The sequence below is a fragment of the Neospora caninum genome, chromosome VI (assembly GCF_000208865.1).
Source record: "Neospora caninum Liverpool complete genome, chromosome VI".
Taxonomy (NCBI): Eukaryota; Apicomplexa; class Conoidasida; order Eucoccidiorida; family Sarcocystidae; genus Neospora; species Neospora caninum.
Window position 1 is genome coordinate 2,204,133 of NC_018392.1, and position 26,133 is coordinate 2,230,265.

General features: G+C 56.1%; 3 protein-coding genes across 3 annotated transcripts; 1 reads left to right on the top strand and 2 right to left on the bottom strand.

Annotated features, from left to right (window-relative positions):
* Nucleotides 1-447: 447 nt before the first annotated feature.
* NCLIV_018030 (putative BRCA2 repeat-containing protein) lies at nucleotides 448-10,174 on the bottom strand (the record flags this gene model as incomplete). Its single annotated transcript, XM_003881996.1, has 3 exons — nucleotides 448-3,070; nucleotides 3,441-9,513; nucleotides 10,102-10,174. Coding segments are annotated over 3 exons (8,769 nt in total), but the record flags the coding sequence as incomplete, so codon positions are not given.
* A 539-nt stretch (nucleotides 10,175-10,713) lies between these two features.
* On the top strand, nucleotides 10,714-20,484 carry NCLIV_018040 (hypothetical protein; the record flags this gene model as incomplete). The annotated part of the gene is made up of 14 exons (XM_003881997.1): nucleotides 10,714-10,801; nucleotides 10,927-11,311; nucleotides 13,201-13,593; nucleotides 14,003-14,286; nucleotides 14,854-14,958; nucleotides 15,460-15,596; nucleotides 16,058-16,165; nucleotides 16,629-16,684; nucleotides 17,355-17,410; nucleotides 17,826-17,953; nucleotides 18,304-18,688; nucleotides 19,139-19,359; nucleotides 19,719-19,772; nucleotides 20,398-20,484. 14 exons carry the CDS (start codon nucleotides 10,714-10,716, stop codon nucleotides 20,482-20,484), a joined length of 2,487 nt encoding a protein of 828 aa, XP_003882046.1.
* A 1,715-nt stretch (nucleotides 20,485-22,199) lies between these two features.
* Nucleotides 22,200-24,684, bottom strand: NCLIV_018050 (conserved hypothetical protein; the record flags this gene model as incomplete). Its single annotated transcript, XM_003881998.1, has 2 exons — nucleotides 22,200-22,654; nucleotides 23,229-24,684. 2 exons carry the CDS (start codon nucleotides 24,682-24,684, stop codon nucleotides 22,200-22,202), a joined length of 1,911 nt encoding a protein of 636 aa, XP_003882047.1.
* Between the last annotated feature and the right edge of the window lie 1,449 nt (nucleotides 24,685-26,133).

The following is a 26,133-nucleotide window of genomic DNA, read 5'->3' on the forward strand; positions in this document are numbered from 1 at the left end:
CCCGTCGCGTTCGCGCTCCGTTTCTCCTGTCTCTTCTCCAGACTCGCTTCCCTCATTCTGCGCTTCACGCGAGGCCTGTCGTTGCCCTAACCAACTTCCCCGTGACGAATCTGGGCACACAGGCCCCCGGTTCCGACCGCGCGTGCTGTTTTCGTCGTTCTCCCGTTGTGATTCCCCATGAAAAGAAACTCTTTCCCGCTCCCCGCGCTGTACATGCTCCTGCTCTCGGTGGGCATGAGCCAGAGGCTCGTCCCTCCCAACTGTGGTCTTCGCAGGCACCGCTTCCAAAGCGCCAAGACACCGATAAAGTTCTTGTATTTCGTCTTGGAGAAACTGAAAAGCCTTTTTTTCAAACATGTGCCTGTCTGAGAAACATGCTGTTTCCTTCCAGTCCACAGAGGAAGTCCAGCTGTTGCCGGCTGCAACTCCGCCAGTTTCCTTCCTCACTCTCTTCTCGTTGTCCTCAACCCAAGGATCTCCTCTATCGGAAATGCATCCTGACACCGCCGCCGACCCCAAGGAGGCCTTCGCCTTGATCTCGCTCTCCTGGTGTCCTCCTCTCCCGCGGCGAAGTCGCGGTGTTGCCACGCTCTGCCTTTCACTGCCGCGATCCTCGAATTCCTCTCGTTCCTGGTGCTCTGCCGCGGGTTGCGCGTCTTCGTCTCTTCTACTCGCCGAAGTATCGACTGCGCTTACAGTCTCATTCTCCTTCCCTCCCTCTGTGCAGGCGGTGCGTGTTTGATTCGTCTCTGCCACGTCCACGATCCCTTCAGATTCCATGTGTCTCTCGCCCTGGGTTTCCCGCCTTTCTCGCTCCCAGGTGCTTGCGCGTTTCGGAGATCCACGTGCCGTGCTCGTCTCTTTCCCCTCTCGAGTTCCTTTCCCCGTTCCCTCTTCTCTTTCCCCGAACTGGACGTCGCTCCCGTCGCCCCTCTCTCCGCTTCGCCTCTCGTTTTCGATGTTGCGGGAGACCGCAGCTCTCTGCGCCTCCGCAAGAGAAGGACACGAAGAGGACGAAACTCCAGAAGGAAGCGACGGAGGCGAAATCGGCGCTCGCGCCTCGAGCGATCCACTGGCGACGTGGAGAAGTCTGGGCGATGCCGAGAAGTTGAAAATGCCCAAACGGTGATCCTGGCCTTCAAACTCGACATTCTGGAAAACTGCCCAGCGTAGAGATATGGAACGCGTCGAAGACGGGTCACAAGAGGAAACAGCCGGGTGTTCAAGCACGGCTTCCGAAGAACGTTCTCTGTCGTTTCCGTCGCGTTCAGCGACTCCGCCTTCGTCAGCGTGAAGCACCCACCACCGTTTGAGACCGTCTTGCCTTTCAACTCTCACAGGCCGCGCTTCCTCGCGACCGCTGCCTCCGGGGTGTCTTCGTCTCCCAGCCCCTAGAAGGAGCTGTCGATATCGCAGCAGCATTGGACAGCCACATGGATCGTCCTCCCACGGCGGGTTCTCGTCTCTCGCTCCCTTTGGTCCGCCAGCGGTTCCTGTCCCCCCCAGCTCGCTCGCCATTCGCTGGGGACTCAACGCAGGGACGGCCGGGATGCGGCTGGAGGCAACGCGAGGAGAACCAGATCGCGCAGATGACCGAGAGCAGGAGTTGGGCGCGGAAGAACGCGAAGAAGCGGCCGTTCGCTCTGGAGCGACACACGACTCGAGGCGTCGCAGGCCAGAACCGACGCTCGAAAAATTCCCAGACGTCTTGACGCGAATGCAGCAGAGCTGGTCAGTTGAAGTCCACAGGAAGGCGACGAGCCCTCCACGCGCATGCCAGTCGCTGACCGGCCAAGACGCGACACTCCCAGAGAAGGGAGCATGTGAGGACACTGGAACACAGACAGGAGACACTTGGTGATCTTCGAGCAAGACGAGAACCCCGACAAGGTCGTACACCATGCCGGGCACGATGCCGAGTGAAGCCGGCGCAGCTCGGGTTCCTTCGCCAGAGAAACAAAACGGAAAGAACGGCTCTCGAGCTTCGTGCGGCTTCGCGTCTTCGAAACCATCCCGGGGTTGGACCTGCATGCGCATCGAGTCTGGCCGCACATGTGCTTCCCGTCCCTCTCTTCCTTGGCGCTGGTGCACCTTCTGTGGCCATTCTCGCCCGCGTTCTGTCTCTTCCTGCTTCAGAGAAAACGTCAGACTGTGAAGCCGTGAGAAGAGTGGCAGTCGACAGAGACCGAGAAGGACTTCGACCGAAGCCAGGGGGAGAACGCGGCGAGAGACAGACGAAAGAAGAGCCGCGCTTCCCTGGGTCTCCGCTTTTTCTTGCGGCGCCTCTGGCTCTGCTCGAAGCCAAGGCCGAGAAGCAAAGGATCTCTCGTCGTTTGCTGGCTTAGTTGACACGGAGACTCCAGCGAGTCGCGTTCGTCTCCCGGCTTCCAGTCCTTTTTCGCGCAACGTCTTTTGCGTATCGTTCTCGTCCTCTCTCGGGGCGATCTCGGGCGCGACGCTGAGTGGGATCTTCCCGTCGGCGAGTTCCCCCTTCTGTCTTTTCCCAGGCCTCGCATCTCCTCCTGGTTCGCCCGCAAACTCCACCGCCCGTTTCTGCCGTCCTTTTTCGAGTTTCCCTCTCGCCTTCTCCCCTCGAGTCCGACGGTCGTCCGCCTCACGAGTCGCGTCTTCCTCGGGTTCCTCTGCGTCTGCGCTTGCCGGGTCGGCGGTCTGTAAGACGCCTGCGTCGCCTGCCTCGCTCCCGGGGTGCGCTGTGTCTTCTCCGCGCCCAGCTTGCTGCTCGGCGTGAACAGAGAGAATCCGTGTAGCAGATCCATCCAAGGCAAGACGAGAGGAAGGTCCGCGGGGAAGGACAAACGTCGAACGAAACGCAGCCAGCGCGTCTTGTAGCGAGGTGGAGACCATCGACAGCGGCAGAGCAAAGGGGACTGGACGCGACCGGCCTGGGGTGATGGCACCGACCGGCATGCAGACCGAGAGAAAAGACGAGGACAGAGAGGAAGACGAGGACAGAGAGGAAGACGACGGAGAGGACAACGCAGCACACGGAGACGAGGAGAAAGAAGATGTACCTGAGGCAGGGGCGAGGCGAACGATCTGGAAACCGGTTCTGCAAGAGAGAAGAGCAAAGCAGCACGAGAGAGACACACCGCGTGGAAACTTAGAGTTCACATCGCATTCTCTGTCTCTTTGTTTTCTTGCCTTCTACCTCTCCAGTTCGAGTGCGATCTCGAAGCCTGGGCCTGTGCAGAAACGCGACCTCTGCCTTTTCAAGCAAAACCCCGAACCTACACTCTCGTCCCGCGCAGGACTCGACCAGAGACAGTCCTAGCGAGGACCAGACCAAGAGCGGTGACTACCGGTACTAGGAAAGAGTCGATCGCGCTCGATCTTGTGACGAGACAAGATGTCTCCCCTCCTGGGGTGGCCGCCCTGTCGAAAAAGCGCGACCAAGTCTCATGACTTCGAACCTCGCTCACCTGTGCGTTCCGTGGAGCCGCACCAGTCGCAGGCCTTCGCGGCCTTCGATTCCGTCTCTTCTTCTTCTCTCTTCTTCTTCTGCCGCTGCAACAAACTCCGAGAAAGTCCGCTCCTTCCCCTCTCCCCGCCGTCCATCCTCTTCTGTCCCGCCCCGTTTTGCCCCGCCTCGTTCTCGCCGCGGCCTTGTCTCCCTCTGTGGCATTCGGGGCAGTGCGCGGGAAGATGGAGCGCAGAGGAGGTTCGAGAGCTTCACGCGTTCTCCTTCTTGCAGATCCGCGAAAGGCGTCTCTTCGTCTGCCCCAGGGTGTCCTGAGAGGGTGACCCAAGCGAGGCTCCGGCGGAAGAGCATGAGTAGACTCGCCTCGTTTTCACGCTCTTGCGTCTCCCCCAACGTCCCGTCGAGACAGCCGCATAAGCGGAGGATGGAAAACGCCTTGCCTAGACGGGCATCGGCCTCTGTGGAACCTCGCGGGGTGGGCGGCAACCTGAGTGCATGCGTGCCTCGTTGGTCCTGCGCGGCTTCGCTCGCTCCGTCTGTCTGCGCAGGGGAGTTGAGCGCGGTGCCGCCGGTGGGCGCGTCGACCGAGGATACCGCGATTGAGGCGAGGTGAGGCAAAACATGCGCGACAGAGGACGAATGCGGCAAGCAACACGGAGTGGAAAGCACAGCGGAGAGCGCTGACGACGAGGCAAATGCGGCGGGGGGTGCGTGCGCTTCTTCCTCCAGTGCACAATCGAGGGCATTCTCGATGTCGGTCTGAGAGACACAGAAGGAAGAAGGCGGCATGAACCCCGGCGACGGCGAAGAAAACGCGGAACTCGAGACAGCAGACGCCGCGGAGGGAAACGCGCGCGACGGCAGGTGCGGAGACAAACTGAGCGACACGGAGACATTTGAAAAAGATGAAAATGAGGCAGACGAGGAAGTGGAAGGAGACGAGGAAGTGGAAGAAAACGAGGAAGCGGAAGAAGACGAGGAAGAGGAAAAAGACGAGGGAGAGGAAAAAGGCGAGGAAGCAGAAGAGGACGAGGAAGAGGAGGAAGACGAGGAAGAGGAGGAAGACGAGGAAGAGGAAGAAGACGAGGAAGAGGAAGAAGACGAGGACGAGGAAGTAGCAGCAGGCGCGGCGAGTGCGAGAGAGGAGAGTTTGTGGAGAAATAGGGAATCGATGACGAGGAATTCGATCTGGGCGTGTCCCTGTTTTGCCAGGTTTTGACGGTCGTTCACCCACGAATCCTCCAGCCGACTCTGCTGTCTCTCCAAGTGTTTCAGCTCGTCTTCCTCGTCTGAGGCTGTTTCTGCAGAGGCTTCTTCGTAGGCATCCGCATCGCTGTTTCCAGCCGCCTGCTTTTCTACGCGATTTCGCGATGGAGCCGCATTTTCAAGTTCTTCGTCGCGGTTTCGCGCGGACCTCCGCGTCCACGTCTCCGCGATGGCGTCGCCCTCATCGCCCTGAGATCGGCGACACGCTCGCTTTTTCGCCCTCTTGCCTTCTGTTTTTCGCCGCGCTTCCGCGACTTTCTCTCGGAGGATGTCCCATTCCTCCTCGCGCTTTGTTCTCACGGTTTCTTCTTCTCGCTGTCGCCAGGCGCGGTACTCTGTTTCCGTCATCAAAACGACCTCCGTCTCGCCGTCTCCCTCGGCGTTGTTCTCGGAGTGCGCCGGTTCGTTTCCCTGGGCGCCTCCTTGCCGCGCTTCCTGCCTTCCCCACGGACTCTCGCCTGGCGGTTTCTGTCTCCGCACCCGAAAGAGCAGAGGCCCTCTCCGGAGGACGATCACGTCCACCACGGAAACCTCTCCAGGCATGCCACGGCGCAGGCCTTTCAACGCTTGGGGAACTCCTCGCTCGTCCTCTTTCCCGTCGTCGGTTCGCGCGGTTTCGCCCCTTCCGCCCCGCCAGCGCCCGAGAGGAAACGCGGCGCGACAAGAAGAAAGAACCCGGAGAGCGCGGCCTGGAGACGCGGCTCCGCGGGCTGCATGAGCATAGGGCGGCGAAAGGCAAGAAGGCGACGCATGCGGGAGGAATCGCGGGGGAACCGCCGAGCACGAAGCCCCTGGAAGAGAAGGAAGCAAAGACGGAGACGGACGTGAGCGAGGAAACGCAAAGAGAGGCCGGCATGTCGACGCGTGCAGAAGCAGACAAGCCGAGACAGGGAGGTCCAGAGGACAGCACGGCTCCGACAAACCGCAGAGAGACGCGCCCTGGACAAAGACCCGCCGAAAGGCGAACCTTGGGAAAGGCCTGTGCTGCTCCGCGCCTTCTGGACCTGCCTCGCTTCGGTCTTTTCTTCGGAAAATTCGCTCGAACACAAAGGCGAGAAACGGATCGGCTACTCGGGCTTTCAAGGAGTACCAGCCGTCGGAGACGCGCAGCGACAGGGCGTCTTCCCCGCTGGAAAACGGCGGATGGAGAATTTCAAGAACCATCGGCGTCGCAGGGGACACGTCGCCCTCGCAAATCTGCCGGAGCACCGAGCGCCGTCCCGCGGCTTCTGCCTCAACGCGACCAAGCAACGCCTTGAGAAGACTTCGCGGACTCGGAGGCGGCGGCGGAAAAGAGCCCAAACTCGGTTGAGGAGACAGTGCAGAGAGTGGAGAAGGAATGAGGGAGGGGGTGCCGGCCTCGCGAGGAGGCTGGAGGACGAGAGACGAGGGCCGGGAACTGGGACGGCGAGAACAGTGAGAGAGAGAGAAAGCAGGAGAGACTGCGGGGCTGCTGATCCGTTCTGTTTCGTTTTGGCGGCACGCGACGGCCAACGCAAAAGTCTGGATCCATCGCTGAGCAGCTCGGAGACAAAGGAGGCTGTAATGGTTGGTGACCCAAGCGCGGGTGAAGCGTCCGTTTGATTCGCGGAACTGCGCCCGCAAGTCCCCTCTTTGATCGCCTCGACTCTTGCCGTTCATTTGCGCCTCCACTCCCTGTGAAGCAGAAAGTGTACAAGGCGCTGCTTTCTTCAAATCGCGCTTCCACTGGAGGTAAGTCTGAACCATGTTGAAGAAGTCGTCCACTCCTCCGAGGAGGATTTCTGCCTTTACGCCGTCTTCTCTTTCGCTTCTGCGTGCGTGAGCCTCGCCGGAGGCTTGCGTCGCTGTTCTCGGGCTTTGCGCGCATCCAGGCTCTGCCGGTGTTTTGCAGGAAAGCAGAAGAAAGCCTCGAGCGGCCTCGAGAGACCCGCAGTAGAGAGGAACGCTGCGGGTCTGGAGCGGCTCTGGGAGGCACAGCAGCCAGAGCCCGCGGTCAAGGAAAGAACGCCGAAAGTCTCGGAGTCCGCCTGCAGTGTGAGAAGCCGAGAGGAGAGCAGAGAGCGGCGCGAGACACGGAGGTCCCGAGGCAGGAGACGCAGGGCGCGGCGAAGGCTGGTCTCCTGAAAAAAAAGAGACTTGCGGCATGCAAATCGACGCAAGACGCGCGTGCCTCCCCCACAGCCATCGCAGGAGAAGAGCGTTGTGATGGAGAGGCGCAACAAGTCCTCCTGCCTTGACCTCGAGGGAGAACAGCCGAGAAGACTCGATTCCAGATGCAATTGCCGTGCTCCTTTCTCTCCCTGCGAAATCGTCCTCTTGTTCTCCTTTCCGGTCGCATTCCTGTGTTCCTTTCCCTGCCTCCCCCGGTCTTCGATTCTCTGCTTCCTCTCGACAGTTGTGTCGCGCGCGAGACCCGTTGCCTCCGAGAGACGCCGTCTGCGAGTTCCGCCGTGGAGCCTTGAAGTGTCTCCTGTCTCTGGCGACCGCGGTACGGGCGCCTGGGGCTCCACCGCTGGCCTCCGCGGGGCGAAGGACTCCCAAGCCGGAGGCGCCTCGCCGTCGCAAAGGCGGAGGCCGAGAAACACAAGAGAGGGACAAAGAGGGAGAGGGACTAACGCTCAGACTCTCAGAAGCAACCGGCAAGGAAGGGGTAGAAGGAGACGGAGCGGGAGATCGTCTCGAGGAAGGAAGCGCAGAAGACAAAGGAGACCCTGGAGAGCCCTGGCCTCCTCCCGCGTCTGCCGACAGTGGCGGTTGCAGTTTCGCTTCCTCCTGCTGAACGGGGACACGGTTGGATGCAGGCGAAGATCGAACACGAACAAACGGAGACCCAAGGGAGCTAGGCGGGCGTTCAGTCTCCTCCACCGTCACCGAAAGTGTCTCCGTCCGGGCTTCGCGCTCTCCCACGCTCTCGACAGAGCCTGCAGGCCGCTGTGGAATCGATGCATGCGGAAGCAAATCTCGAGCAAAAGCTCCACCAACCCGCGAGAGAGAAAAGGAAGGACAGGAAGATGACGAACACGGATGCGAGGAGGCAACCACAGGCGAAACGAACGCAGCCGAAGTTACGACCGGCAGATTTGCTAGAGGGTTCCCTAGTGAGATGGCGACACCCCCCTCCACTGCCCCTCCACGATTAAAGGTTCCACTTGCCTCCTCTCGGCATTTGTCAGAATCCTCGAGTTCAACCATCTGCCGCGCCTTTCGCCTCGCTTCCTCACTCACCGTCACACTGCGTCCTGAGGCGAAACGGAATCCCCCGCTCATCCCTGTCTCCTGTCTCTCCTTCTCGCTCCTCGACTCCTGGCCTTCTGCCCGGATGTCGCCCTTCTCGACCATCTGTCCACGCTCCTTCTTCCCCTCCGTCTCGATATCCTCGAGTTCAAACATCTGCCGCGCCTTTCGCCTCGCTTCCTCACTCACCGTCACACTGCGTCCTGAGGCGAAACGGAATCCCCCGCTCATCCCTGTCTCCTGTCTCTCCTTCTCGCTCCTCGACTCCTGGCCTTCTGCCCCGATGTCGCCCTTCTCGACCATCTGTCCACGCTCCTTCTTCCCCTCCGTCTCGATATCCTCGAGTTCAAACATCTGCCGCGCCTTTCGCCTCGCTTCCTCACTCACCGTCACACTGCGTCCTGAGGCGAAACGGAATCCCCCGCTCATCCCTGTCTCCTGTCTCTCCTTCTCGCTCCTCGACTCCTGGCCTTCTGCCCCGATGTCGCCCTTCTCGACCATCTGTCCACGCTCCTTCTTCCCCTCCGTCTCGATATCCTCGAGTTCAAACATCTGCCGCGCCTTTCGCCTCGCTTCCTCACTCACCGTCACACTGCGTCCTGAGGCGAAACGGAATCCCCCGCTCATCCCTGTCTCCTGTCTCTCCTTCTCGCTCCTCGACTCCTGGCCTTCTGCCCGGATGTCGCCCTTCTCGACCATCTGTCCACGCTCCTTCTTCCCCTCCGTCTCGATATCCTCGAGTTCAAACATCTGCCGCGCCTTTCGCCTCGCTTCCTCACTCACCGTCACACTGCGTCCTGAGGCGAAACGGAATCCCCCGCTCATCCCTGTCTCCTGTTTCTCCTTCTCGCTCCTCGACTCCTGGCCTTCTGCCCCGATGTCGCCCTTCTCGACCATCTGTCCACGCTCCTTCTTCCCCTCCGTCTCGATATCCTCGAGTTCAAACATCTGCCGCGCCTTTCGCCTCGCTTCCTCACTCACCGTCACACTGCGTCCTGAGGCAAAGTCGAACCCTCCACGGTGCATGAACAGGAGGCCGTCGGCAGAAAGCGTGCCGTCGACGGAGGCAGGGGGCGTGTCTCCGCGATTTTCGCCTGGGGCGCTAGCTCGAGCCTTGGTACGTTCGGCTGTATGTACACTGGAATGGAGAGGAAGGGAGTCGTCGAAGAAAGCAAGGAAATGCGAAGAGATGTCTTCGGCATCCTCCTGCAGGGTTCTGTCGACCTCTTGTGGTGCCTGCTGTCTGTATGCTTCGTTTGAGTCTTCTCTCCCCCCATTCGTCCATGCGGTCTCGCGTTCTGGTTTCATATAACTCCCATCTTGGCTGTCTCTTGTGCGCCTCGCTTCTTTCGGGTTCTCGCGTCTCCCCTGCACTGCCTCTCCTCCGTGCCCTGTGGGACCGCCCAAAGAAAAGCACGACAGCGGGACAGGGGGAGAGGAATGTGCCGAAGAAGAAAAAGGAGGAAGCGAAACGTTGGAAAGAGAAGCACTATGGCGGGAAGACGGAAGGGAAACGGAAGAAGATGCACCCGAAGAGGCAGCAGGAACCGCGTCGAGATCATCGAGTTCAACGGCCATAACATCAGCGAGGTCTGAGGGGGTCGGAGAAACAAACAGTCTGCTTGGGTGAGAAGGAAAAGGCAAAAACCTATCCTTTAAACCAGGGGAAGAGAGGGAGGAAGAAACGGAGCAAGGAGCGGCGCGAGAGACACCACCGATCAACGGAGAAGAAAAATGATCCCGGTGGGAAGAAGGCGGGTTTGAGACAGGATACGCAGATGAGGAAGAAGAACCAGGAACAGGAGGATAGCAAAACGACGAGGATGAAGCAACTGAGGGAGAAGAAGACGAAGATGAGGAAGAGGAAGAAGATGATGAGGAAGAAGAGGAGGGCGATAAAGGCGTTGAGGAAAACAACGCTGAAGAATGAGAACTGAGGCAGGCGGGAGAGACACAAGACGATTGCAACGAAGGAGCAGGAAAGTGGGAAGAAACAGGGCTACGCGACGAGGCAGAAACAAGAGAAGAGGGAGTAGAAGGGGAACAAGGAGAGCGCAATGGAGGCGATGAAGAAGATCCGATTAGGGGAGAGAAAGGCGACGATGCATCGGAGAAGAAAGGAGAAGAGGTTGCTCCAAGCTCCTTGAACGCTTTATTTGGAGGAGGCGTATTAAACTCACAGACAACTCCGGCCTCGAGAAGGTCGTCGAGCAGGCTGAACAGCTGACTGCCGGGAGACTCTTTGGAACGCATCGGCGAGACAGAAAGAGAACCGGAAAGAGAAACCCGACCGAAAGACGAAGAGGAAGAACAGGAAAAAGAGGATAAAGAAGGGGAAGAAAGGGAAGAGGAGGAGCAAAGCTGGGCGGGTGCAGAAGGACGGGAAGATCGCGGCGCAGGAGAGAAGCTACAAGAAGACGAAGACGCCACCGGAAAAGAAGAATGAGAAGGGAGAGAAGAGGAGAGAGAAGAGGACAGAGCAGAAGAGGAGAGAGAAGAGGAGAGAGAAGAGGACAGAGCAGAAGAGGAGAGAGAAGAGGACAGAGCAGAAGAGAGAGAAGAAGAGAGAGAAGAAGGGAGAGAAGAGGAGAGAGAAGAGGACAGAGCAGAAGAGAAAGAAGAAGAGAGAGAAGAGGACAGAGCAGAAGAGAGAGAAGAAGAGAGAGAAGAAGAGAGAGAAGAAGAGAGAGCAGAAGAGAAAGAAGAAGAGAGAGAAGAGGAGAGAGCAGAAGAGAGAGAAGAAGAGAGAGAAGAAGAGAGAGCAGAAGAGAAAGAAGAAGAGAGAGAAGAAGATGGAGAACAAGAGGACGAACGCGAAGCGCCAGACAAAGAAGGCGCAGACGTGGAAGAAGAAACGACAGGAGAGGACGCAGACGAGGTGTAGACAGCGGCAGCGGAACGGAGGGAATAGACAGGGAAAGGAGAGAAAGAGACATATGGTTCTGACCTTGAAGAGGCGGTCGTCGTGGTAGTTGCACTGCGTTGAGACTCGGCCGGACACACAGTTGATGGACTGGAGGAAGGCAAACACTTTGACACGACAGACGGAAGGACAAAGGAGCAAGCAGGCAAGCCACGAGAAGTCGCCGACAAGCACGGCGAGAAGGCGGCCGGAGGCGGGGAGAACGAAGGCACAAAAAACGAAGACGAAGAAGAAGAAGAGAGAGACGATGAAGAGGTAGAGACAGACGATGAAAAGGAAGAGGGAGAGACAGACAATGAAGAGGAAGAGACAGACGATGAAGGGGAAGGGAACGAAGAAGATGAAGAGGAAGAACGCGAAGAAGATGAAGATAGAGATACAGACGATGAAGAGGAAGAGTACGAGAACGAAGAGGAAGACGTTGAAGGCCACGGCACAGCGTGGTGTCGAGAGGTCGAAGTGAGACTGTGAGTTGCCCTCGAAGGGGAGGGAGATTCGCATGCCTTTTTCTGGAAATGTGGATTTGCTTGAAACTGAAGGTATCTCTGATCAGGACTGGAGATGCGTTCTTGATCGCAGCTTCTCTCATCCGCGCCTGCCGCTCGCTGGAGAGGAACGGGCTGGTGTGCAGGCTCGAATGGGAGCAGAGGACTCCCCGGCAAAAGCTGTGTCTCCTCGTCTTCGTCTTCACTGTCTTCTTCCTCCTCGTGCACCCAGCAAACCCGGAGACTCTCCATCTCGCGAGGCCTGTTGTTGGGGAGACAGCTCGGAGACAGCAGAGCCGAGGAGGCGAGGGGGACGCCGCGGGCGAGGTCGAGGGCCGGAAGCTGGTAGGAAGCAGCGACGAAAGCGAGGAAGAGAGGAGAAGATCGCGCGCAAGATGAAGACGAAGGAAAGGAAGACGATGAAGGAGAAGAAAGAGACGAATGAGAAGACGAAGAAGAAACGGAAGACGATGATACTGAAAAAACAAGAAGGCGCGAAGAAGGAAGACCCGGCGCTGTCTCAGGGGCCAGGACACGGGATTTTGAGCAGAGGCAAAGAGACACGCTCTCGCTTTCTTCTCTCCTCGCCAGGCTCGCGCACGGACGCATTCATGGCTTTCTCGGCAGACAAGCAGAAACAAAATCAACGAGAGGAGGAGTCTTCCAGCTATCGGAATCCTTCGCGAGTTGGCTTCAATTTTTCAGGTCACTTCCTCTCTGCCTTGCGCGGACTGTCCCAGGAAGAGTTTCGGTGTGCAAAACAGGAGTGGTGGGAGAAGACAGAGGAAAAGATTGTTTCCGCGAGACGAGAAGAAGGACAAGACAAACTCAAAATCGCTTGTCGGGCGCCGCCTGACCTCCATCCTCGAGGGGGGTGGCTCCGCGATTTTTGCGCGCGAAAAAACGCATGCACCGCGAAAAAAAACAATCGGGACTGTACGTCCACGAGCATCGAAGTGTTTTCCGAAAGCTTTTCTCTTTCTTATTCAACAACGTTTGACTCTGTCTCTTCCTTTTCTCTCACCGTCTCCTTCTTCTCGCCCTCGCCTCTACGTAGACTAGCCACAGCTGCTCTTTCTCTTGGCGAGAGCCTGCCGACAACTACGAGAAAAAGGCCATCTCGACGCCTTCTCTTTTGGGGTGTTTCTTTGCCTCTCTTCTTCCATTTTCTGGCGTCTTTAATTCTTTGAAAGATAACGGAGAAAGGCGAGTCTCGCGTCCTCAAGGAAAGGCACGGCCTCTCTGGGGTCTGTCACGAGCAGAATTCGGCAAACTGCATGCGCTCCGTGGAGACACCCCTCGCCCGCGCTGCTGACACTGTAGGAATGAAATTGTCTTTTCTCGCACGTCGTTCGGGCCTCATCTCTCCTTCCCGTGGGGCTTAAACATATCCTTGTCTTCTTCATGCTCGGCTCGTGTGTTCTTTCCCTCCTTCTTTCTCCTCTCTTACTTCTGTGTGGCTGTTTCTCTGGTCTCGCCTCGGCTAACACCGCCGCGCTCCTCGTCAGAGAAGCCCCAGCTGAAGCTTCTCCTTTATCGTCCCTCCGGAACGCGTCATCTCCTCGCATTGCCTTCCTTCGCGTGCGGCGTTCCTCTCCGTCGTTTTTTCCCCCGTTTCCTTTTTTTCCACATCCCAGCGACAGGAGCTCTCCCCGCGAAGGCGAGGGGCGAGGAAGCAGTCGAGGCACCAGCAAAGGAAACGCACCTGTGCGCGAGGCTTGTCTTTTGCGCGCCGCGCCTCATTCACTCCCTTCCACTTCTCTCTCTTCCGCTGGTCTGCTTACCGGCCTCGTCTCTTTCTCTCCGATTTCCTCCTGCTCGCCTTCTTCCTCCCGGGGCTCTCCGGTCCGTCTCTTCCCGCTGACTTGCAGAGGCAAAACGACGGAAGAAAACGGAACGAGAGAAGACAGACAGTCGAAAGGCGACCGAGCGGAGGAAAGCAAAGGGTTCTGGAAATCCAGTCTAGATCGGTTTCAGACACAACGAGAGGGTGCTCAGGAGGCGGCCGCGCCGCGCTCGAATCAGGAGAGGAGGCAGAGGCAAATCGAGGGTGAGGCCGCAGCGAGAACAGCTGAGGCGGAAGTTCCGAAGAAAGCAGCGAAAATGGAGTCTCGGGCGGATGAACCGGAATGCGAAAAGGCGGAGGTTGCGGCTGCCCGCGAGCGGGCGAATTTCAACCCTGAAGAAATCGGCCAAGACCTGACGCTCACTTTCCTCCGCGTCCCCGAGAAACAGATCAACGACGTGCTCAAGAGAATAAAAAAGTACGCAAAAAACCCGCAGGAAAAAGAAAAGGCGAAGGGACGGAGTCGGCAAGAGAAACAGCCGACCGGATTTTCTCTTCTGTTTCTGCCGAATCCTCCATCCGAAACTGCATTCGCGTCTCACCCCCGATGCCGCCTCGCTGTTCATCGATCCGGTCTGTGGGGAGGAAAAAAAGCGAGAAGGAGAGAGAGAGGCACACGGCGTATTGCTTTCCGCGCCGTCCCCTCGCTGCGCACAACACTTTGAAGCTTTCGGACTTCCACGTCTCTTTTCCTCGTTCACCGGTTTCTCCAGTTGTGTGGCTTGTGTCAATGTCGCCACTCTCGAGGCCACACGCGCCCCGAGAGTATATGGGGTTTGCGAGTCGCAGCTGTTTCGCTGAGTTTCTCTGTCGCCCGTGGATTTCAGGTTTCTCTTTCATCGCCGAAACTTCAAGTCGGTTCGCGACGAGGACTTCCAGGCTCCCTGTGCCTCGGACAACGCTCTCTTGGAGGAGTCTGCGACGCTCCACGAGACCGCAGGGAAAGAGGAACCGAGCGCAGATGCGTGCAAAGAGGAGGGAGCGGACGCTCGTGCAGGAGACTGGCCCATCAAGGAAGGAGAATGCGAGGAGACACCAGCAGAAGCTCCAGAGACGAAGAACCAACCCAAGCGATGGAAACGGATTCTTCTTTCGGAGGAAGTGCAAGAAGGTCAGAACGACAGAGAAGCAGGGAAAGCGGGGGGGGGGGGGAGTGAAACGAGGAAAAGAAGGAAAGAAAGGCAAACACAACTTTGATTGTCACCGAGGGACGACGCGCAGTTCGCCTTTCTGACGGTGGATAAGGAAGGCTTTCTCACTTTCTCTCTCTCCTCTCGCCGATTTTGGAGACCCGCAGAAAGCCGTTTTGTCCCCGTTCGTCTCACGGGCGCTGTTCGTTGCGAAGGCGCCCTCGGCATAGACGGCTGTCTCTTTCGAGTTTCGAGTTTTAGCTCCTCTCCAAACCGACAGAAACATTTGATCACCAGCAACGGCGTGGCATCGTTTTCCACCGCATTTGCTCTGCCTCGGAATCCTCGTCGATGTGAAACGCTTGGCCCCAAACGCTGAATGCCGCGTTTCCTGCGCGGCTGCTCCCGAGACAAGTTCTTTATTCAGGACGCGGCTCCGTCTTTTCAGTCCTCGTTCTCTGCTTCTTCCTTTGTTTCTTTCTCTGTTTCTTTCACCTTCTCTTTCTCCGTTGTGCTCTCGTTTTCTTTCTGTTTTGCTGTGTGCGCAGATCTTTCGCAGCTTCCGAGTAGTGTCCGAGAGTGGCTGCTGGCTCAGAACGGCTTCGCTGTGGGGCGAGAGCTGGTGCATCTTTCCTATGCTCATTTGACAGCGGGTGAGATCCCCCCGAGATTCCACGTGTCGATGCGTTGCCGACCTAAACGCGGGATCGCCTTTCCATCACCCTCGGGGTCGCCAAGTATCCGGAGAACTCCGAAAAGAGACACACGTGCTGCTGGGGAAACGATGGAAAGGAACGCGTTTTCGCCTTCTAGCCTACGTCGCTCTGGCTACGTCGGTGGAGCCGAAAGCTCCAAGCACTGGAGATGTGCTTGCGCTCTGCGTTTCTTCTCTCGCTCTTCTGGGTTTGCGTCGTCTCCGCTGTTTCTTTTCTCGGCGGATTCCTTGTGAACTTCGCGGCGGTTCTCGCCTGGGACGCCCTTGCCTCTCGCTTTCACCTCGTTCGGAAATCCGCTCTTTTTCACTTTTTTCTCCTTTTGTTCTGCGAGGTGTTTTCCTGTTTTTGCTTCTCTTTCTTCGGCTTCTGCTGCGTCTTCTTTTTTTCCTGAAAGTTTTGTTTTCGTCGCTCTCCCGTTCCGATGTCTCTCCTTCGCAGAAGAAGCGATGCAAAAACTCGTGCCGGCAGGCCTGGAGATGCCTCGACGCTACGAGACGATCGGCCACATCGCGCACTTGAATCTTCGAGACCATCTTCTCCCCTACAGGTTCCTCATTGCGCGTCTCCTTCTAGACGTAAGAGTCTTCTTCGCCTCCGCGTCGCCCCTTTCTTCCTCTGTTCTTTCTGTTGCCTTTGGCTCGCTCTTTTTGTGCCGCTCCCTTTGCCTCCATTTTCTCTTTCGCGTAGCCTTTCAGCAACGGCGCGTTTCCCTCAGTTAAGATCCCCTCTTCACCAGTCGCTCGAGGTATCGGCGCCGCGTCTTGTGCGGGTCGTGGCTGCTCGGCTTTTGCGTTCGCTGTTTTCGTTCTGTTCTCTGATGGGTCTCGTCAGCGGGCGCACCGCTCTTCCAAACTGGCGTTCCCTGTCTTTGGAAAAGAACGTCCGATTCTTCTCACAATCTTTCCCTCGCTTCTCTCGCTGCGCAGCCTTCAGAGTTCCCCTCTTCTCTCTCTCTGAACCTCGGGAAGGCATCGCCCGTCGCTGGTCCTGAAAGACGGACATTCCTTTCTCTCCCTCGGTCTTCTTTTCGATTCAGAAACAACTTGGATTGAAGACGGTCGTCAACAAGACGGGAATTGCTTCGCAGTGGAGAGAGCTCCAGTTTGAGCACCTAGGCGGCGAGCCGCGATTCATCGCCCGTCTGGTGAGCAGAAAGGAAATGGAACAGCAGAGAAAATGTTCTTTTTAGCGCATCCGAGTCGAGCTACAGGTTCGCCTTACCACAGCATGCATGGATGCTACATGCGTCATGCAGTTGCCAACATGAGAAACTTCTTTCTTCGGAAAACACCTACGAAAAGCGGATTACGTGGGCGTCAAGAGTGCCGTTCTGTTGAATGTATTTCCACAAATGTACAAATGGAGTAACTAGGCAACAAAAACTGTCGTCAAACGTCCTCATATCCCGACGTGTCTTGCCTAAGAGGACCGTGTAAATGACAAGGGACAACAGGAGGCCTGCTCGGGATGTAAGAATCGGATCTGCTGAGAAAGGCTGCCGATTGCGGTGTCTCTCCTTCTCTTTCGGTGTTTCCACGCTCCGTTCCGTCCCTTCATCTCTTTTGTGTCCTCTTCTCCTTCGTTTGTATCCCGCGGTTTCCTTGTAGAAAGAGAACGACATGCAGTTCGAAATCAACTACGAACGGGTTTACTGGAACTCGAGGTGAGCGCTGCGCATGCGCGGCAAGAGACGCGAAGTCGACAACGCGGAAAGGCTCTTTACGTCTTCAACGCGCTCGAGGGGGGAAACCGACACATGGAAATTTGTTCTTTGGAATCGTTCCACATCATCCGTGGAAAGCCGTCTATGTGGCAGTCGGCGCCTGCTAAAGACTGCAGAATTCGAGAAGAAATAAAGGTTTTAAACATGCAAATTCCAAGCCAAGCATGTGCGTTGAAACGCCCGTTCAAAAACACGTCCGTCGTAGCGGGCGTGGCCAGTTCATTTCAAAAGGTTTCTGTCCGCGAAATAGGAAGAACAGCATTTCGGAAGAAGGTGATTCAAAGATTGGAAACTGTCGGGGAAAGGTGATTCAACGAGTGGAAACTATCGGGGAACGAGTCGCGAAAAAAGTCTGTTTCGAGCGTTGGGAAGCGACTGGGGTGGGTCTGAAAGTCGACAGCGAAAGACCTCAGTTAGACGACAAACGAGGTCAACGCGTGGATGCCCGCAGACGAGGAGCTTTCAGAAGACGCTGCGAACGCCTACCGAGATACTGCGGTGCCAGTATTCCGCATGTCTTTGTCTTCTTTCCTGCGACGGTCTTTTCTCTGCTTTTCTTCCTGCATCGATATGCTTTCCCGCCTTCTCTGCGCGTCCCCTTCCCTTCCAGGCTGGCAGCTGAACGCGAGAAAATCACTGCGGAAGTCCCTCGGTCTTCCATCGTTTGTGAGATCCTCTCTCTCTAATCTTTTGGAGACTAAAGCGTCTCGCCTTCTCGGCACGCATGCGTGCTTCGAGTCACGCGCTTTCTTCTTCTCTTTCTTCTCTTTCTTCCCTTTCTCTTCTTTATTCCTTTTCTTTCCCTGCATTGAAGCCTTTAGAAGCGTATAAACGCCTCTTCCAGGATCTCCTGCTTCCCTTGTATTTCCCGCGCCTGGTTCTCTCCGCTGCCATCGCCTAGTCGTGTTCCTCGTTCTGATTCTGTCTTCCTCACAGCTGTTTGTTCGCACCTTTCTGCTCCGTCGTTAGCTCTCTCTTTGTTCTCGTGTCTCTCCGCTTCCGCGTCTTCTTCTTCCTCCCTCGCGGTCTCCTCGTTTTCCGTGTTCTTTCACGTAGTTTCTCTATTTGTCCACTTTTTCAGTGGATTGCTTCGCCGGCGTGGGAGCTTTCTCTCTCTTTCTCGCGCAAAGACGCAACTGCCTGGTTCTCGCGAACGACTTCAATCCGAACGCGGTCATTTGCATGAAGAAGAACAGAAGCCTCAATAAGGTCCGAACTGATTTCATCAGTCGCGCACGATACACCCACACTCTCCTCGAGAGTGTCAGTCTCGCTTCTCCTAACTGGCGTTTGTCGCTTCTTCCTCAATTCATCTCTGACCTCTCGGTTTTCGTGTCTCCCGGCACTCAGAACCTTTGGGGCTTTCCATTTCCTTCATCTCCTCTTCGTTTTCTTCTTCGTGTTTTTCGGTCTAGTCCGCCTCCTCTCTCTTCTTTCTTCCTCCTGTTTTGTCGCGTTCGTCTCCTCCTCTCTTCTTTCTCGCTCTTCGTCCTCGTCTCGTCACTCATTTCGGGGCAATCGTTTCGATCGTTTCTTTCCTTCTTCCTTGTCTGTTTCAGGTTTCCGAGGCGACCCTGCGCGCCTTCAATTTGGACGCGCGCGCGTTCGTTCGCCGAGCCGCGGGGTCTCCTGAGAAACTCGCGAGACTCGTGAGACTTCGCCGCCACATGGAAGAAAGCTGCACGCAGAAGAAACGGGCCGAGAACCAAAAGGGTGAAAACGGCAAGGCAAACCCCGAGAGCGAAGGCGAAGGCACGACCACCAAACGGAGGAAGACTGAAGCGGAGACCAGCGAGGCGGCAACCGACGCGCGCGGCGACGAAGCCGCCGACGGGGCTGAAGGCGGCTCCAGGCAGCGCAGCCCGAAACACCCGGAGGAAACGGCCGCGCAAATCGAATGTCACTACCTCATGAACCTTCCTGAGCTTGCAATCGCCTTTCTAGGTACAGAGGACGCGCCTGTTCCTTTCGAAACAAATTTGAAAACCGAGGAAATCCGCGGTGCCAGATATACGCGTCTTGTGTGAGAATGAGAGAGCGACACAGGTTGTTGACAATTCCGCCACAAACCTTTCGTCTTGCGCCTTCCTCGACTCCTTTGACGCACACAAGCGTATATATATATATATATATATATATGCGTATATCCACAAGAAGTCGTTTTCATTGTGGTATGCACAGCTCTGTTAAAAGCGGCGTATCTCTAAAAGTACACCTTGTATATATATATATATATATATATATATATATATATATATATGCAGGATGGTACTGTCGTATGCGATGTGAGTCTTGTAGACACTCCGCGTGGGTATGGGTTTTTCGTGTGTCCTTTTCCGCTTTTTTCTGTTTTGGAAATGTTCCATATTTCTTTTTTTGTCTGTCGCATGTCAGATGTCTTTCCGGGTCTTCTCGCTCGCAGCGCGGCGAGCTCGGAAGGGAGCCGCGGGCCAGGTGGAGACAGTCCGGAAAAGGAAGGCGAGCAAGGAGACGCGTTCACACACAGCGACACGACTCCCCTGACTGCAGAAGAAGTCCGCGACACAGAACGCCTGCGTCACCGTGTGCACTGCTACGCCTTCTCTCGGTCTAACCCTCCAGAAATCGAATTGAGAGTAAGCAGCACAACAGTCTACCGTCCCCTACCCCTCTCTACGTAAACATGCGTGGATTAGTATGCGAGACGCAAACATCTGAATTTGTTTTTATGTACATATGGAGAATATTTATGCCTATCTTAACGTCTGCATGCAAGTGTAACTTGAGTTTGCCCCTGTCTAAAAAACGTTCTTCGTTAGCTTCCGTGCTCCAAAAGACACGAATCGGTTTGCCGTACCAACTATCACCCGAACCTCTCGATGCGTTTATGCCTCCTGTGCTCCTTTCCGCCTTTTCTCTTTTTTCTCTTCATTTTCCCACCGTTTCCCGTTTCTTTTTCACACTTCCCGTTTTCGTTTCTCATTTTCTTTTTCAGCCGCGCGTCGAGCAATCTCTCGGCTTCTGGCCTGCAGACGTTCACGTTCGCGAGGTGAGTGACGCAGTGTCTCTGCGCTGATCTCTGCACCAAAACCTTTTTTTTTGAGAAACCGTCCTCTCTCGGCGGCAAAGACTCCGAAACCGAAAGGCATTTCAGAAAGCAGACGATTTATATCGCAACCGTGTTGTGCGGTCTGACAAAAAGTGACGAAAATGCGCACGTGCGGCGGCGCCTGCCTCGGCCGCGCGTCTAATACAGAAAACGTCCGGGGCAGTCTGCTCGGTCATCAGAAAAACGTCGTCCGTCGCCCAGCTCTCACAATTCATTCCAATGTCTCTCTCAGGACGTATTCAACAGAGACATGTATATATATATATATATATATATATATATATATAGTTGTGTACATAGCTAGAGAGAGGCGTCTTTAATTCTTGAGGAGACACGCGCAATCGGCACGTGTGGATTCAGACTGGAGGCGAACCCATGGTTCTTTCAGTCGTTGCCGCAACTCTTTTTTGAGTCAAGAAAGTTTGAATCTGTCACTGCTTTGTTCGATTTTCCTTCTCTTCGCTCGTGGGTTCATCCGTTCTTCCCATGGCCCTGTTGTTGCTTTCCTGCGCTCTCTCGTCGCCGACCCGCTTCCGGCGTGTTTTGTTTCCTTCTCTGTGTCCAGGTTCGTGATGTGGCTCCCAACAAACGCATGTTTTGCCTCACATTCGACGTTCCTCTCAGAGTGCTTTCGGCCTCTTCGTGCTCTTGAGACGATCGAGAACTTGGGGCGTTGGGGCAGAGCCCTCGCCGTGTCACCGAGGGGTTCCCTCTTTTCTGTCTTTTTTTCCCGCTCTGTCAGCTCTTAACTTCCAGCTGCGGTCTCTCCTTTCTTGCGTCCGTCGTCGCCTCCTGTCCCCCCCCTGTTTCCTCGCTGCCGGTTTTCTCCAGTATCTCTCTCCTCGCTTTGCCTGTACGGGCGTTACCAGACGATCGACCTTCTGTCTCTTCCCTTCGCACAAGTTAGAAGCGCAATTTCACAGGCGAGTGTGTCCAATCCAAAAGCCGATACACTTTGGCCTTTTTCACCTCCCAAGAAGATAAACAGGGCGGCCTTGTTCGGAACCCTTTCCGAGGAGTTGGAACTTTTTTCGTTTCTCGGCCTCCGTTCTCGCCGACGCCAGCCGCGCAGTCCGAGAATCGCAACTCTCAGAATCCATTCACGTTTCCTCGTTCAACCAAGCCCGAGATTCACATGCGTCGACGACGCACATACACAACTGGAGGGAAACTCAGCGATACTCGTAGAGAGACCGAATATTTATCTCCTATTGGGCTCACATGCACAAAGATAAATACATAAACTGGTATTTATGAATGCGCCTATATTCGAAGACAAAACTAATTACACATAGATTTGAATATCGATTTTAGACGGAGTTTCTCCTGGTCGCTTTTGGGTGTGTGTGTGGGATAGCAAGTTGTGTCGCGGACATGCAAAATTAATCGCTACGGAGTCTGTAGGCGGCTCGGAGGCAGCGCGCGCGGCGACACAAGGTTTCCGCGTATTCAAGACTCCGACAGTTCTGCTCGCGAAAAAAGTTCCGCGTCTCTCACAGGCGCTCGCTGTGTCGACTGGCCCATCAGCGAAGTCACTCTCGCCGAACAGTCGCGACCGCACGGCGCGCAAAAGGCGTTAGGAAATTCGCCGGAGGTGCTAAAAAAGTACCGAACTTTCCAGCGACAAAAAAGGGACGTTTTTCTTCGTGTTCACCGGTCCCTCTCGTGCATGCGCACGCGTTGCCCGAGCTAGCCCCAGGAGAGTTACAGAGTTCTTCTCACCTACACGGCGACAGCAAACTCTGCGCAGCAATCAGTGCCTAAGTCCAGAATGCCTGCGAATCGCCTTTCTTCGTGTCAGCGAGAGGCGCACCCGTGCTCCAGCGTCGCTTTTGTGGCGCGAGAAAGTGGTATTTTGTCGCTGCCGATCTCACAGACAGCATCCGAAAAAGAAACCACCGTTTCTCTCTCGGACACACTCTGGCTCCGGAACTGAGCAGTCTCACATATCAAACGAACAAGTCTTTCCGAGTCCTTCCTCACGAAACGGGAAAACCACTCTGCACACCTCACTATATATACGTATATAAAGTATATACATAGTATATATAGTAGGGCATTTTATACGCCTAGTCGGAAACAGTCGCGTGCGTTTGTGCGTCTTCCAGCTCTGTCCTGCTCTCCGTCAACGCGCCGAGGCCCGTGCAAACCTAGGATACTGAAAATGACTCCACTTATGCGATACAGACAACGAAGTTCTTCTCCCCGAGCTGAAAGTCGATCTCTTAAAACCCCGCGAAGTGCAGTTTCGCTACTCCTGGACCTTTTTCCGTTCTGCCGCACCGACGCCGGGTAACCCATAGGCATCCTTTTCCATCTCTTTGTGGAGTGTTTGCCTCATTCTTCTTTCCTTTCCGCGCCGCCTCTCTAGGAAGACCAAATGCACGGGACGACGGTTTCAATCACCTTTTGAGCCTTTTCGCGCAGCGAGTCTTCCTTTCTGCAGCGGCTGAGGAGGGTGAGGCCGTCGAGGCGGAGCAGGGTGTTGCAACATCGAATCATGCACGTGACATGGGCAGCGCGGTTCGTGCTGAAATCGTCTTCAATGTCTTTGAGCATTCTCTCAAGAGAAGTAAGGATTTCCCCCGCCTCCGTCTTCTCGGCCTCACCTTTCCACGCGCCTTCCTGCGTGGAAGTGTCTCCACGTGTCTCTGCTGGGCTCGCAGGTCCGTGCTTGGGGCCCGGTCGATCCTCAGGCACGAGAGCGGCGAGGCGCCCAAACAAACGCGTGCACAAGTCCTCGTACGCCTGCTGTTTCTCAGACTCCTGCGCGGAGGCACGCAGCGGCCGAGCACTCGCCGCGAAGGCGGAATCCACTTGCGCTGTGAACACAAAGAGCGATAAGCAAAATGAGGAGTTGGACGCAGGGAAGCCGACGCAGCCTCGGCACAGAGAGAGAGAGACAAAGAGAAACCCGGGGAAAAAGGAAGACAAGAATCGCCTTCCAGAAAACAAAGAGGAGACACACCAGACGACTCTCACAGAGGGCTCGCGGATGTGGAAGAGGGTGGGGAAGGCCACACCTAAGAATTCGTTTCTCGATCTTCGAAGAGGGAGGCACGAACAGAGAATACCTCCAATACAACATGTTAGAAACTGCCGCTCTGCTGCTCAGCAGCAAGAGTCAAGGCCCCGCGCAGACCCCGACTCCTGCTCTCTCTCTTCACAGGGGAAGACATCTAGTGTACAAATATCTCTATATCTATATGCATGTATCGGCAACTAGAAACGACGTTTGGAGTTTATGGTTTCTGGAATCGACGCAGCGGGGCGGGTCGAGAGTCGGGGCCCGTTTCTGCATGCAGACGTCTCGGCGCTTCTCCCCCGCGAAGATTTTGACTGTCGATTGGAAAACCTGTGTCGAACTGAAAGCAAAGCGAGGACAAGTCTGTTTACCTGCGAGGGGTTCCTGGTCTCCAGAGGGAGCACCGGGACTCTGTGCGTCTTCTGCGCCTCGCGATGTGTTTGCTGGCCCGTTGTCTTTTGGCGCTGCATCGCGCCTCCGCTGCGCGTGCGAACAGGTTGCGTCTCCAAGGTCTCGCGCTCTTTGACTCTCGCAGGCCGACGGCGATGTGCCTCTCTCTCGCTCACTGTCATTCACAGCTAGAGATGGTTCCTCCTCAACGTCCGAGACCTTGTGGTTCGCTGGGTACTGGAACCTCGTGGAGCTGGTGTACGTACACCCCGTGGCGCGTGCGCGGGGATCGTGTACGTCGTGCTCTTCTCGCGTGGGGTGGTGGCCTCTCCTTCGTCTCACAGCGCCATGCGACGAAGAAGGCCCCGTGAACGCCCCGTATCGTTCTGCCTCTTCTCTGCGATGGCGTGTCGAGCGTGGAGATGCCCCGCCTTCGCATGCGTCGCTTCCCTCGCTCTCGTCGCTCATCTCTTTTTCTCTCGCCTTCGATCCATTCCCCCGTGATCGTTCTTTGTGGCGTTTTCCGCCCCGCACCATCGCTTTCGTTTCGAGGCGCACAATCACAAAGACCAGCAGCGAGGCGACGCAAATGGAGATAAACACGAGCGCAGCAGGGAAACTCGACCTTCCTCCTCTCGCCCGTTCCCTCTCTTTCTCCTGTTCCCTCTCCCACCTTCTTCGCTCTTCGGACACTCCGGGGACTTCGTCTCTGGTCGACACACGTCCCTGCCGAGCCGGCGAGTCAGGGGCAGAAGGCAGGTGCGTGTCTGGGCCATCGCTGTCTCTTTTTCGACTGACTGATGCATGTTCTTCTTGCGCGGAACCGCGAGAGTCCTGAGAAAGCGACTGCTTCACATTGTTTTTCACGTCCTCGATTTCCCGAAGCAGAGACAAAAGAGCCTCTCGGTCGGCGGCAGACAACTCATTCTTTTTCTCCGCGCGGCGATACGCAGAGAGCGCCTCGAGGAGGTGAGCACCGACAGGCGAGGGCGGCGCGCGATCGTTGCCGCCACTCTGCGTTCCAGAGACAGAGCGGTCGAGGTTCCGTGAAGCCGCGTCTGAAGGTGAAGACGAGGGCGAGGTCGCATCGGCAGCTGCGAGGACAAAAACGGGCGGCTGAGAGACAGGTAAGGTGTCGCTGAAGAAGAGGACGAGACAGAGGCCAAAGAGGGAGGCAAGGCGACCGCCGGGAAGAGACGCGCGGGAGGCGGGTCCGCGGGGGACGGGCGGAGGCGCCTGTCGTCGCCCGAGAGCAACGTCTGCGAGAGATCGGGCCGAAATCTCCAGCAAGGCAAAATGCAGGGCGGGAGAGGCCAAGGCGGCGGGAGAAGACGCGAACTGTGTTGCGCTAGACCGGGACTGGGCAACCAGCTGCGTCGTTTGCCTCATCCGCAGAGAACCGACGGTAACCGCTTCGTCTCGCTGAGGCAGACTCATGGCGCCTTGACAGAAACCACGCGGCGAAAGGCATACGTGAGTGGAGAGAGTCGGAAAAAGACGCGGTCGACACAGCCTCTCAGGCGGGAGGCTGGACCTCCAGCAGCGAGCGCGGCGCTACGCAGCACAGAGGCGGCGGTCGCTTCGACGGGCTCCAAAGAAAAGCAGAACAGCACGGGATTGGCCGTGCCGCAAAGAAAAGAGCGGAGAAGTGCCGGCCCTTGGGTGGGCACCGCTTTTGCGTACGAAAAAGACTTTTGCCAGCAGGCGAGGGAAGAAACAAGGCACAGTGTGTATGTACAGCGCAGAGCGGCGCCGCAGCGGGAAGCAAGGCGGCAGCGGCTAGAAAAATTGCATGAGCAGGAAGCCGAAAAGAGTAGCAAAATAAAGGAGAAGAAACAAAGAGGAGCGAAGTAGAGAGGAGCGAAAAACGGGCAGAATCCGTGAGAAAAGGCAGTGAACATGTGCCACCCTCAGACGAGCCGAGAGACGAGCCGCTAGAACGCGCAACCCGTGACGCTGGAAACGGAAAACAGAGTGGGACGAAAGAGTAGTGAAGAAGCGCCACACAAGGAGTGAAGGCACAGATACAGTGGATAGACCAGAATCCTACGGAAAAACGAAATGGAAAAGTGCATGTGCATCGAGTTGACTCGATCGAGGGTTCCCCCTGGTGTCTCGCGCGTTTGTCTTCCGCCCCCTCTTTTCTTCGAGGGGTCGGGCTGCAGCTTCACTTGTTTCCCTTGGTCTGAAAGGGACTTTCCAGGAAAGAAGAACAAAAACAAGGCAGGAAAGAATAGAGAGAGCCGTGCGTTGCATCGCCTTGTGTCTTTCCCTCGGCGGTCTTGCCGCAACGGCGGTGACCCTAAACCCCAAAATGTTTTCGGCCCCCTCTGCATGTGCCAAGCGCCGAGAAGCACTTCCTCAGTTCTGAGCTGGATGGGAAACCTTCAGGATTCGCGAAACAAAGAGGATACAGAGAGACGGATATTTACAGACGAATATTTACAGATAATATTAATAGATGATATTCATATATATACTTACATAGAGACAGAGCCGACCAACGGAAGGAAAGCGTTTTGGTGTTTTTTGCCGGTCCTCTCCTCGTGATGCGCCAAGACGAAACAAGGGAAGCACAGCCGTTTAGATTTTGGAAAGAAGACTCACAGCGATTTCGACAACCAGGGAAAGCTGAGAAATTGCGACGTTAGTGTTGTATATGTATACATGATTTCGGAGGAGAGTCCTGTTCCGTGCAGGTCCGCCCGAGGCGTGTGATCCCCAGAACGACGCGTACGCGTGAGGAGCCGATGGACGATGGTGATTCTTTTCATTTCTTCCGAAATCTATTCATCTTTTCGCGAACCCTCGCAAGAGTCGCCTTAAGGTGTTCAGCGATGGAACGGTGAATGCACTCCACCATGGTAATGGAATACACGCGCGTGT